Genomic DNA, 13,409 nt, shown 5'->3' with positions numbered 1-13,409 from the left:
GACCAAAAGTAAACCTTGTATATGTATGTACATGTATGTATTGACAATACATAAAATACTGTATCTGTAAAATGTTTACCCTGTTAATTTCCAACTGTGATTATGGTCAAATGCAATTACAGATTTTATTGTTAAAAGTTTGGAATTATGAATCTGATTTGGAATAATTGGTGCACTTGAGATTTCCAGTTGGTTGGAAGGCAGTGATGTGCCACATGGATGATATTGGTTGATAGTACTAATCGTACACATTGACCACTTAGGAATGTCCTTGAGAAAATGTTGATGCGGTGTGTCCAAGAGCACTTTTTAGGTCATGTCATTGGCAGCATAGGAATTAGAGCTGATCTTAAATAGACTAAAGATGCTTTGGAGTTTCCTGCACCTTCAAACAGGGAAACCTTCAACAATTTTTTGATGTTATCCATTATTTTGCCAAGTTCTTCGCTCTTAGTTTGGCAGTACTAATCATTTTGGTCGGCTGTTACGCAAGGAAGCAGAGTGGACATAAACTCCAAACAAATGGAGCAATTTTAAAAGCTAAAAACTTTTGGTAAACCAAAACTGACCAAGTAAACCCTCACTAACCAAGTACAGAGTTAATGGTGAAACTTTACTTGGTGCAGATTTATCTTACAGCCTTTGGCCAGCCATTATGCTATGAGTTAACAAAGCCAGAGGCACGTTCTTATAGATATTTAACTTTTTCTGAACAATGCTATGTTTAAATGTAAAAAAAAGCTTGGCCATATGTTGGGCTTGTTAATACCTTTTCCATGAGGTAACCACTAACCAGTTAAGACATGCTGTTTGAAATGGGTCGGCAAACACAAACACTATATAAGATATTATCTTAGTTAGTTAATTCTTTATTTTAAACAATAAACAAGAAACCAAAAATAAATTGTCTCTATTTGCAGGTCTGATATTGCTTTTGATTCATAAAATACATTTATATTTACACACACATATATGTATATATTATTTCATGAGTATATGTAGGTGTATAGGTTGCTCCAATGGTATATTGGAATAGTTGCAGTATGCTATAATCAGTTAGCAGATCGCACAGTGCAGCGAGTGCTTTCCTTTCTGTCTCTAGAGGTTATTGGGTTATTGAATAAATGATCTACTGGGAGAGTTGCAATTAGGCCTAGTGAGCAATTCCCATTAATTAGTTGCGTCTTCCATCTTCTCAGCCATTCTGATTTTGTAAGATGTTAATGTTTGTTTTACTGAGTTCTTTATAGTCAATATTAACAACTTCAACATTTTTGGAGATTATCTTCCTGATATCAGCTTTTAATGCTTTTATCAGTGAGGTTTTTATGATTCAGCAGGTTTACCAGTGATGCTTTTATCAGTGGGATTAATGCTTTGATCAGATATTATCTTCCCCTGATACAAACTATTATCGTTTGTTGTTAATTTGCAAAATAATTTTGTTTAATTTTTTAATAATAATTTAATTTATTTTATTACATTTAATACACAAATTGATGCAATGCAGTTAATACATGAACCAAGTATTGCATTGTTACAATCTTAAGCAAAACTTGTGTACGAAGTGAATGTAGATTATAAGTTACGCAAGCGCAGAGACGTATTTTTCAAAATAGTTTCTTTATAGGTCACGCCAAACTTAGCACGGTCTTCCTTCCTTAAATGAAACTTGGGAAGATTATGGTCTAGTTTAACGCAGATTCGAAGTCGCTACGAAACATGGGTGCCTTCCTCGGCAGTGCTGTTTTCAGTGCATCCGTGTTTTTTTACTGTTTAGGTCTTATATTTGGAGTAGTGGGATATATTGGTGCTTGGTTGGAACCTAGACCATCATCAGATAAAAGTGTTACTAGTGTGGGTGTTAGCACAGCCTGTTTTGTGGAATTCCCATTATCATCATTGTACTCCGAGCGACCAGATGAGGATGTCTTAAACGGCTGCAAGGATACAACAAAGACTAGTGCAGTGTTTGACCAGATTCCTGACGAATATGTGAGTCCTGGTGAGTTCAATGATTCGTCCCATTTAGCCTCCGTTCAGATTATCCTAAATTTTACATATTTTGATCAAATCAAACTGTTTTCGACCGAATGGGCATTCATGTATGCTAGGTTCACAAGAACTTTTCACCTTGCTAGTTTTCGCGCTAATGTTTTTGTCGGGTTATTTTTATTTTTTCTCCTATTTTTAAACTATTATCTATGTTTTTTTAGCGAAATGGAAGCTAATATTTTGTACTTAGTTCACGGTTGCTATCAATTGACAAACTTTGTGTTTCCGACCGCGATACTTGCTGTTTGTAGCTTGGTACCGTAAGGTTCAGGATATGCATCTGGCTGCTTTGATACTCATCTTCCTCACCCTCCTGTTGGTACTCGGCTTTCTCATCTCTTATTGCACTCTGAAGCAACAGTTGAAAAAGCGTCGCAGGCCCTCCAGCACCCTATTGCTATCAAAGGCTGCGCTGGGACTGTGGTTTGTGCTTGCTGCTGTAGCAGGTAAGCTTTAGAATATGGCGACTGCCACGTATGCACCTTTGATTTCCATGCGCTCCAGTTACAATTGAGCCTTTATTCAATTACAGGTATTCAATTATTCAATTCCTTTATCCAATTCTCCACCAGTTTCATAAAAATACTTGTTATTTGGCTGACCCAAGCTTTAACTCAGTTTAAAATCCTGAATAAAAATATTCTGAAGAATGATTTGATCAAGAGGCAAGAAGCGTACAAAATATAGTTCATGGTATCTGCCGGCGTTATCCTGAAAGCTCTAAAAGGTTATTTTGGAAATCATTGTAAGAAAAGGTTTATGTTGACATAACTGTAAGTGAGATTGCTATTGGTCTGTTTTTGTTTCCCTCCAAGTCGTGTAGATTAGATTGTGGATTGCTTGTTTTCACCAAGCTTCCACGGCTCAGCGGCAAGCTTTTCCATCAATGCTGCTTTTAGAGCAGGTAGTTCAACAAGGTGTGACAATGACTAATTAAAATGGCTAATGTATCAGACTTGCAGACTTTTTTTTATTTAACTTATTTAAATACTACAAAAACACAAATATTTTATTTCTAGCAATGCAAAATACCATAAAACTTCTATTTGAACGCCACCTCTAATAGAACGCCACTATAGACGAAGGGTTGAAAAATACAGCGTCACCCTTTAATTGGACGCCATCTCTATTTGCCTGCTACTTGGACAATCTTTGATCTTCATGAACCTGTAATAGAAAGTCATCAGTAGAAAATTGTCTACAAAATAGTACTAATAATGTCTCGGTTACATCAATAACAATAATTCTTTTGTTGTTGCTGTAGTGGTTTTAGTGATGGCGTACCTGAGAAGATTGATTGTTACAATCATCAGAACTACATTCGGATTCGAAGTCATTAAGGTCTAAATCCTATCCATTGTTTTTAGATTCGTCCATAATGTGGTTTACAATCTTACCCGAAGACTAAAGCGTTTTGATGAACGATGAGAATATTCTTCAGAAACATCATATGTAATAGCAGCCATTATTATGGAGTATTTTAATATTCAAACATTAAAAGTCCGCTTTCAAACTCTAACGCTTGAGGATTTTTTCTTTAAAACTTTAAAAGCGACAGCATTAAAATATTAATAACTGTATCCCGCTAATATTTTATAATCAAAGTAGTTCCTTGCCTAACTCAGTTTGATAACACGAGGTATATAAAAACAGTTTAGCGAAAATACTGAGGCTGACGGCATTAATGTTGATCAGCTCGAAGGAGAGTGTAAAATATAGGCTCGCTTAGCCCGTAAAAGGGTTAAATTTATCTTCCCAAAATTCTGGCGAGTTGGTTGAAAAATTAAGCCCCACTTTTTATTCGAACCCCACCTCTAGTAAAACGCAACTATAGGGAAGGGTTGAAAAATACAGCGCCATGGCATTTAAATAGAGGGTTTATAGTAAATAGAAATTGTTCAATTAATCACTATAGATGCATATATGAAGTATGTACTATGTAGTCAGTAATAAAAGGGCGTAGTCATCAGTTTGATGGGTTGTCATGAAGTCAAGCATGAAGAAGTTCTTACTGTAAGTTAATAAAGTTCTTGTTTGACATCTTCAAGCTGTCAAAGTGAAGAGATAACTTATTTCTAAATTCTGTTATACAACTGTCACTTACAGGTGCTCTAATTATATCCAACTGTCATTTACAGGTGCTCTTCTGATATACGACTGTCACTTACAGGTGCTCTTATTATATACAACTGTCACTTACAGGTGCTCTTCTGATATACAACTGTCACTTGCAGGTGCTCTCATTATATACAACTGTCATTTACAGGTGCTCTTATGATATACAACTGTCACTTACATGTGCTCTTATGATATACAACTGTCACTTACAGGTGCTCTTATAATATACAATTGTCACTTACAGGTGCTCTTCTGATATACGACTGTCACTTACAGGTGCTCTTCTGATATACAACTGTCACTTACAGGTGCTCTTATTATATACGACTGTCACTTACAGGTGCTCTTCTGATATACAACTGTCATTTACAGGTGCTCTTATTATATACAACTGTCACTTACAGGTGCTCTTCTGATATACAACTGTCACTTACAGGTGCTTTTCTGATATACAACTGTCACTTACAGGTGCTCTTATTATATACAACTGTCACTTACAGATGCTCTTCTGATATATACAACTGTCACTTACAGGTGCTCTTCTGATATACAACTGTCACTTACAGGTGCTCTTATGATATACAACTGTCACTTACAGGTGCTCTTATGATATACAACTGTCACTTACAGGTGCTCTTCTGATATACAACTGTCATTTACAGGTGCTCTTATTATATACAACTGTCACTTACAGGTGCTCTTATTATATACAACTGTCACTTACAGGTGCTCTTCTGATATCGGGCCCCTTCATTTTCATAAAGAACTACGAAGAGCGAACAAGTAAGTTCTTTGGGACGAAGAAGGATACACACAAATATGGTGCAGGCCTTGCCATAACTATTGCTGGAGGTGTCAGCCTCCTCATCTCCTTCGTTCTGTCTCTCATCGTCTTCACAACTGTTATTAAAAAGATGTTCCGTCTCTCTTCCGGCGATGCCAAGGTAAATACGAGTATTAAAAACTGATTAGTGTACGTTTATACTCATATCGTATCGCTCTTCATCTTGACATCATCTGTCATTGCATAAACATTAGGCTGACGGCTTGTCTTTACGCACCGGTGAGATGTGTCTTTTGCATAGCCAATAGTGCTGGCAACACATCGTCGATGCGTCGTGTCGAAAATCTACATCGGTTTGTGTTAGTTATGATGCAACCGGCGTATCATTGGTTTAATAGTTTATTCTCAATTCAATGTTAATAATTTCCTACAATATGTTTTTATCTAAGGTCTTTTCAATGATGATGTCGACATGGCTTCACACACAGTTATATATGAACAGAGATATTATGACTCTTACGAGATACATGAGAGCTACTAGTGTAAATTAGGTACTAATTAGTTGATTAAATCTGTTGGAACACACTTTTGTCTTGGCTTTAGTTGCTGTGAACCCAAAATCTAGTTTACTTGGCTGTTTCTCCTGTTACACTCGAACATTTCTTTCGTTGTACGAAAAAATACCAATGCACAGCACAATGTCATCATAATCATACATTTTGATGATCAGATAATAACACTGTCGAGACGTCAATCATGGTACTGAAAAATCTGGCAAGTATGTCATGGCCTTGACACGACTTAGGTTAATTATCATTGGTCAATCTATTTGTTGCCACGGTGCATCGTTCGGTAGCGTCAGTATGCGCAGTGGCAACAAATATCTACACTATGCATCGGCGAAGCATTTTCTCGATGTGTGTAGCCAGACCTTAAGAGTGTACCTTCGTCAAAGTCTGCCAGTTAACACCCCACATCACAATTAATAAAATTTTAATGAACAAATTTAGTGAAATTAATATTTGTCTTTCACACGGCTGTAAGTTGCTTATAGCACAACTGAATAATGGTTGCTACTCCAGTTACACACTGACTCCTAGCCTTAGTTGAATCAAAATTTAGAAACTCTTAGTTAATGACCTTCCTTTAGATTGATGATGTATTTGTCCTCTGTTTACTGAAATAGCTTTTAAAAATTTTTCCCTCAACTCCATCGAGGTTAAATTTACAACAATAATAAACTTTGTGAAAACACCCGAGAACCTCGGCAAACGAGTGTCATGAAAATTGAGACTCTTTTCCTTACTTAACAAAGGGTTTTTAGGTTAGATAATATTCTGTGAGGAAAATTGATTCGTAGATCTGTATGTCGATCATTCAGTCTTGGTTGAATTTTTTTTCGTTGTGTCAAAAAAGCGGTTGTAATATAATATATAAATTTGTAATATAATATATTTGTAATATATTATATTTGTAATATATTACATTTGTAATATATTACATTTGTAATATAATATATTTGTAATATAATATATTCTTAATATAATATGTTTGTAGAATAATGCCTAAGGATGTTTTTAGTTAATTGCTTTGCAATTATATCAGTTAATAAAGTGATACAGCGAGTTACCATTATTGGAAGCCATTTGAATACTGTTGCTGCTTTTCCTGAACATCATATTTGGTTGGACTTCAATTATATTCTAAGAGTTGGTAGATTGTTTAAGATGTTTTTGGAGGATAATTTAGAAGACTATAAATGTACACTTGTGTTACACCAGTATTTGTAAATTACTTGCAAAGGTAAAATATGTTTTTCAACCAGGTTGTTGGCATCGTTACTGACAATTAATGTTTTAGAAGTTTGTAAATACAGTCAAACATGGATAACTCGAACTTCACGGGACCGAGCAAAAGTGTTCGAATTATCAGAGCGTTCAAGTTATCAGAGCACTGTCACAAGTCCATGTATTTACTTATTTATTAGTAGATACATGTACATATGCAAACTATAATATAAATCAAAAGCACAAATGGCTTGTTTCAAATTAAATGCTTCTAATGTAAAGTTTAAAACGTTTTTATCAAAAAGTATAGAGATTTTTCTATCACTTGAGATTGGTTTGTTGTTTGAGGTGATGTTATTGCCAGGACGTTTTTTTAGATTGACATTGGCAAAACTTGATCGTTGTTGAAATGCTCAAAAGAAAAGACATCTTTTTCTTTTGAGCGTTTTACCCACGATCAATTTTGCCGATTTTTCTTGAAGTTTATGCAACTTCAAGAAAAAGTTACCAAAGAAAAATCCCTTACTTTACCTGGGATTCGTTAAGAGCAACACTCCGAGGCAGTTCAATTAAAAGTTTTACGAGGTTTAACGGTACATTGTATATCACTCACGCTTTTTGAATGGATACTTATTGAATGTACACACGTATTCTATGTTTAGGTCAAACGATGAATAGTTTTTTTAGCTAAGACAACGTATACGTTTAATAAAAACATTTTTTAAGACGTTTTAAACATTCAACATTCCGACGTTGATTCAACACGGAATCAACGTCGGAAAACTATTCGTCACGGGCTAGCCGGGTCACGCACTCAAGGATTTTCGCCACGCACATACACAACAACATGCTGTTTTTGTTTTGTATGTGCGTGGCGAAAATCCTTGCGCGCGTGACCCGGCAAGCCCGTGCTATTAATCGTATAGCAGTATAAATCAAATTTGACCAAACCTTTAGAAAAGTCGTTGACAAAATTATTTTGCCGATGGTGGTAATAACAACGCTTATGAATTACGAAAAGATGAGGTTTACCTCTATGGCTTTGAATAAAGTGATTTTCTAAAGCGATAACAACCATTTCGGTAGGTTGTTGGGCAAAAAAACAGTTCGAATTAACAGTGTTGAGTTCGAGTTATCTATAGCAATTTATCATTACGTGGGAACGGACCAAAGAAACCGTTTGAATTAACCATGTGTTCGAGCTATCCGTGGACGGGTTATCCATGTTTGACTGTATATTAGCAAACTGCAAGATAAACGTAAAATACTGTGCAGCAGTAGATTATTTGATCGTCGGGAAAACAAAATGGTCTTAGATCTCCCAGAGTTCTCTGTTATCGCTATTTCCTTATTTTGTAACTTCGCTCTGACTTGTACTTTTCTTTTTTGTAGATGGTGTTTGCGGTATGTATTCTGGAGGTAGCTCTATTGTATGTATTCTGGAGGTAGCTCTATTGTATGTATTTTGGGGGTAGCTCTATTGTATGTATTCCGAAGGTAGCTCTATTGTATGTATTCTGGAGGTAGCTCTATTGTATGTATTCTGGAAGTAGCTCTATTGTGGAGGTACCTTTCTTAGGATGAGTTTGCCAATCTAGGAGATGACACAGAGCTGGAGAGGCTGTCAAATAATGAGTTAGATAGAGATCAACCTGACTCCAGTTCTGAAATAACTCACAAAAAGGCTCCCCCTGTCGCTGCCCCTCGTCAGAACCCTCCTAGCAGGTAATTACCACCCTGATAGTGACTTGTGTCAGGTTATGTAACTGTTTGCAGAAATTTATCTGGAAAGACTATTTTTCTCTTGTCACTCCTTTTTTTCTACCGCTGTATGGAACCACGGAGAAGTCACATTCTTTTTGCAGCGTTGATCAAGGAGAGGGTTTGTCTTATATGAATATTCCAAAGAGTGGACGAGATAAAGAAGGAACACCAAATCAGGGTAACCCAACCCCGAGGCCCAAGTCTAGTGTTGCCCCTCAACCAGCAAAGCGTCTTTCTATGCATGGTTCCTCTGACAAGCAGGTTCGTTAAATTTCCAGCTGGACTGTCGGAAAACCTTCTTAACCTGTTTAAGTATTTAGTCCAATATTGCGGGTATATGATAATTCAGTATTGTCAGGTAACGTGTCGAGTAGAGTCTGTTGATAGCGGACAAGTACAGTTGTTATAAATAGTTTGTTGTTTGTAGGTAATGATACCTACTACTGTTGTTATCTCCACTTGTAATTAGCAAGGCAACTCTGAACTATTTGAAGCATGGAAACACTGATATTATAAGTAGTTTCTATGACAACCAGTCGATTTTATCCATTTATCATGCTGCCTAAATTATAGAAAGCGCTTGTTCATAACTCCACTCTCCTAGCCTTTTTAGCTGCCCACTAAACTCATTTCTGTGAACTGAACAGACAGACACTGAGAGATATATTGACACTTACAGATAGCTGTTGCTTATCATGAAATTGAAAAGTTACGTTTGTTATCTTACACAGAAGTCTGCTGAAGAACCAGGATACAAAATAGATTATTCTGGGAGTTCAGCTCCTGGACCTAGGAGCGTGGCGGGGGAGTCGATGGCGTCCACAGCTTACCCTCCTTCGACTCGGTACTCCAGCTACTCCCCATTCATGCAGCCGCGGCATAACCACAGCGATACGGAGTCTAGCCTGGCTGGTAGGAACAGGTCTGTCGCTAGGTCAGGCCCAGCTGGTGACACCATGTCTAACGCTAGCAGTAATATACCTCAGCCTTCTGTGGTTGAACCACGCAGTTCTCGGGGCGATGTAAAACATAGCAGATACGCTGGTGCATTCTAGTTATGTTCTGGCATCAAGTTGATATCACTTTTGGTATCGGTGAACATTCATGTAGTTGTGTGCCCCTGCTGGTTGTTGGAGGCTTGTTCTATGATATATACCTTGTTAATACCATAGATTTACTTCATCAAAAACTGGCAATGCTGAAAATGGAAACTCGGGCTCCATATGATGTTGGAATGCTGCCAAATCCATACCATGAGTAAACACTTTCATTCTTTTGAATATCTCTGTAAAAATAAGCGCTTATAGTAAATGGGATAGTTGTAGTTACATTCCTATGTTGGAGTTTTCTGCTTACTTTTCATGCCCATATTACTCTTCTTTACATTCCATGAACCTAGATATGTAGTAAATGTTTTCTAGTCTTTTCATTGCTATGCATCTATTGTATTTAATTGTTTTGCTTTTTAGCATTTATCTTATTCCACTCATACGTATGTTTTCTTGACACAAAAAATGTACATTCCAATGTATTTTACATTCCAATTATTTAAGATATCATAATAATATAATAAAATGTGTAATGACCATGTTTTCTGCTAAATGTAGTTTTGATAGTAAATGTTGAAACAAGGGATATTCAGGGCTTGGAGAGGCAAGGCTTATTCAGGGTAAGGTAGAGTACAAGATGACCTGAATACCTGAGTTGATGACCAGATGACCACCTTAGTAGAAGAGTGAGTCTATTTCATTTACAAGAGTGTCTCATAGAGTTACCATGTAAAGTTACACATCTATAACATAGAAGATAATAATTTAAAGCCAGTGTTAAATGTAAGAGTAGACGATTTTTAGTGGACTTTGTTCTGTATGTTTTTGGTACCACTGACGCACTATTACAATAAAACATGGTTGTAAACACGGTACAGCAGTCATGAGAGTGAGACAGTTTGTGGTGTGCTGGCAATCTTTCATAGATTAGACAGAATAATATTTGCTGTAGACTCTCCCTTCACCTGTTAAAATGACTAGTCATTTTATATAGAACAGTCTTCAGCAGTCTCAACTAAAACAGGATGAGTAGACAAGAGTAGGTGTTGCTATTGATTATAACCCTGCTAGCAGATTAATTACTTGCATGTTTGAGAAAACGAGTAAGCTTGTGGAGGAACCACATGGAGAACACAGAGCTGGTAACTTTATTGGACAATAAATGTGCGGTTTTCAGTTAAGTAATGTGAAGAGAATAACAGTCTATAAATAGATTATTCATCGTATTGAGCACGTGTCACAGCATTATTATATTGAATTATAGACCTGCACGGAGACTCCAAGTTGGACAGCTAAATAATAATTAGAGCTATGCAGTTATATGGAGAAGTTGGTGTTGATAATTCTATGTGAATATTATACTTCATCTATACATTAGGTGTAGCAGGTCGTGAGAGGATAATTTCATATGGAGCGATGTAGTCGGGTGTCATAGCTATTGTAGTGTCATTTTTAATACAGCCATCCATGTTTAGCAAGGCTACCTCATACATAATCTGCCTAGACTTAGCCGGTAGTTCAGATGATAAAGTCCCATTTATGCACATTGTATTCCTTGTTATATTCAACTTTTCCATACCTTTAAAGAGGAAAACTCTCTTTGACTAAATTGATTGTGTCTAGTCTTTAGCACGACTTGGTGTAACACGGAGTCATCTTCACATCTCCTGTTGTAATCATGTAATATATTTACTATTATAGCTGATGTGTTCAGAGATTAAAAAGCATGATTGCAATTAGAGATAAAGCAGCACCCACCCTCAGATTAACCAGGGGGTGACAAACTGTCTATCGGCAGCATGAGTAAAAGAGCTTATACAAAAACCTAGTTTACAGAATTATAAAAAGATTTTGTTCATATGTTGACATACAAGGCTTAATTAAAAACAAATATCAAAAACATTGCGTAAGCCCAAAGCTCCGCAACCTCGAGAATATTGTTTGTAAACCCAAAAAGCACCAATAAATAAATACAAGAGTTGAAATAATTACACCCAACACCAGGTAGTCTTAATAGAAGGATTAGACAACTCCCAACACCAGGTAGTCTAAATGAAGGATTAGACAATAGAGTTCTGTAATGATTGTGTAAAATGATCCATAGAAGCTGGCGGTTGACTACTGTATTTCGGAAAGTGGAGGGAACTTCCAGGAGGGCTCAACACGGCTGATCAAATTGTTCCAATTGTTCTTGGTTGTCTTTTTTAAAAACACCTGTATGCGGCCATCATCTATCTGTAGAACAGATGTACATAGAATATGCAAGAGTGTCCTACACAAATGTGACCTGCTACAAAGGCCATCCTGGTTATATATGAATGTTGACAAGGCATATCGGATGAAAAAATTTGACAATAGACCGACGAGTTAGCTATGAGTAAGGGAGATACGTTGACAAGAAACAATGCGACACCAAGATCTCACCTTGGTCTCTGGAAGTTTTTTAGTCTCGATATCTTCTGGCAAGTTGCTGACTTTGCATTTAAGCATTGGCTTGTCTCCGGCATTCACCAGGAAAGTGAAGGACCTTGATAAACCATTAAGGAAACTCTCATCAGCAATGATTGTGGCAATGATTGACCTCTGCACAAACTCCCAGGGTAGTAATAAAGACTACTGCATTCATGAGAGCAAACGGCACTAAGCAGCGGGTTACTTCCATTCATTCACAAGAATGTCGAGCCATTAGTTGAACCTTACTCTATGAAACAGCCTCTAGCTACTGTTATCTAGCAGAGGGAGACACTGCTTTGGAGTTGCTTATCCAGAAGGGAAGATTACTAATATGATGTCAGTCTCCATGCTGACTTATTAATCGGTAGCTATGACCGTGAAATCGCATTGACAAGTAAATTCACAGCAAAACACTCGGCGTTTTCGGTATGAACTCGTGAGAACTAACAATCAGAACTAAACACGAAAAACCTATTAACTAGTGTACTAATGGTTCATACCGAGCAGTTGATTGTATTTCAAAGCCCTCTTCCACTTCCTTCTTTTTCAACTTTTCGAGTTTAAAATCAAAAACATACTCTTTCTCCTGATCTTCCCTGACAACATCACCTGACAGAACCATAAGATAGACGGTGAGAAGAAACGATTATAGGAACAGAGTAAGTCGGGCCAAAATAGGAGAATAACCTGGCTTTCAATTTTTGCTATTATTAATTGTTTGGTTGTTTCATCTCATGAAAAATTCAGGAAACAGTCTAAAAAAGAATAGAAAAAGCAAAAAGATTTTGACATAATTGAAGTCATCTAGTGAATGTGTATATTTTGACAGCACTTACAACGCATGCTGTCAGGATACCATTGGAACTCTAGAATATTGCTTGCAGCCATCTTTGGTGACCCCTTCTACTCCTCTAGATGCCTGTTTCTAAAGAGATATAAACACATCAGATATTAGCTAAAATGGATGGTACAAACTAACTTATATGGGCGTAGAAAGTACCTGCTAATACAGATCAAATAAACGTTAGCGAGGTACATAATGGTAGGCTACAGTATAATAAGGGATTCTAGCTTTAGATGAAATACTGTTACAAAAACATTAGACACTAAAATTATATTTCTACTACTTACTTTCCAAGAAACAACACAAAAAGTTAAAACATAATTTTCAGATTCTGATCATACCAGATATTGTTCTTCTAGTAGAATCATCCTGTTCCTAACAGCAAGGAGAACAACTACAGAAGTTCACTTAAGCTCATAGATATAGCTGTACTTCTTTGTAAGTTACCATAAATTATCCTACATGACTTGTGAATTGAGACAATATGGTGTCAGAACTCTGCCGCAATACCACTGGACTATTCAAGAGGTAACTTTCATAAACGCTTTTTACAT

The 13,409-nt window shown here is 36.6% G+C and overlaps 2 protein-coding genes across 2 annotated transcripts; one reads left to right on the top strand and one right to left on the bottom strand.

Annotated features, from left to right (window-relative positions):
* The first annotated feature begins 1,643 nt into the window (after positions 1-1,643).
* On the top strand, positions 1,644-10,098 carry LOC137389601 (uncharacterized). Its single transcript, XM_068075656.1, has 7 exons — positions 1,644-2,005; positions 2,307-2,501; positions 4,900-5,117; positions 8,137-8,148; positions 8,324-8,469; positions 8,610-8,769; positions 9,240-10,098. The coding sequence occupies exons 1-7, from the start codon at positions 1,723-1,725 to the stop codon at positions 9,561-9,563; spliced, it is 1,338 nt and encodes a 445-aa protein (XP_067931757.1). The 5' UTR covers positions 1,644-1,722; the 3' UTR covers positions 9,564-10,098.
* Positions 10,099-11,245: 1,147 nt separating this feature from the next.
* Positions 11,246-12,927, bottom strand: LOC137389603 (uncharacterized). The gene is made up of 4 exons (XM_068075658.1): positions 12,848-12,927; positions 12,512-12,620; positions 11,982-12,084; positions 11,246-11,792 (listed from the first exon to the last, which is right to left on the bottom strand). The coding sequence occupies exons 1-4, from the start codon at positions 12,897-12,899 to the stop codon at positions 11,676-11,678; spliced, it is 381 nt and encodes a 126-aa protein (XP_067931759.1). The 5' UTR covers positions 12,900-12,927; the 3' UTR covers positions 11,246-11,675.
* Positions 12,928-13,409: the final 482 nt, after the last annotated feature.

Source organism: Watersipora subatra, chromosome 3, assembly GCF_963576615.1.
Source record: "Watersipora subatra chromosome 3, tzWatSuba1.1, whole genome shotgun sequence".
Lineage (NCBI taxonomy): Eukaryota > Metazoa > Bryozoa > Gymnolaemata > Cheilostomatida > Watersiporidae > Watersipora > Watersipora subatra.
Note: the sequence above shows the minus strand (reverse complement) of the source record. Positions and strands in the feature narration are given on the sequence as shown.

What these genes read in the sequence shown, in the direction of transcription:
- LOC137389603 (XM_068075658.1), bottom strand. Translation starts at nt 12,899, where the DNA reads ATGGCTGCAAGCAATATTCTAGAGTTCCAATGGTATCCTGACAGCATG. An exon ending in GTATCCTGACAGCATGCGTT is followed by an intron (nt 12,621 to 12,847) that starts GTAAGTGCTGTC and finishes TGGTTCTGTCAG; the next exon opens with GTGATGTTGTCAGGGAAGAT. An exon ending in GAAATACAATCAACTGCTCG is followed by an intron (nt 12,085 to 12,511) that starts GTATGAACCATT and finishes TGGTTTATCAAG; the next exon opens with GTCCTTCACTTTCCTGGTGA.
- LOC137389601 (XM_068075656.1), top strand. Translation starts at nt 1,723, where the DNA reads ATGGGTGCCTTCCTCGGCAGTGCTGTTTTCAGTGCATCCGTGTTTTTT. An exon ending in TGTGCTTGCTGCTGTAGCAG is followed by an intron (nt 2,502 to 4,899) that starts GTAAGCTTTAGA and finishes TGTCACTTACAG; the next exon opens with GTGCTCTTCTGATATCGGGC. An exon ending in CGTCAGAACCCTCCTAGCAG is followed by an intron (nt 8,470 to 8,609) that starts GTAATTACCACC and finishes TTCTTTTTGCAG; the next exon opens with CGTTGATCAAGGAGAGGGTT.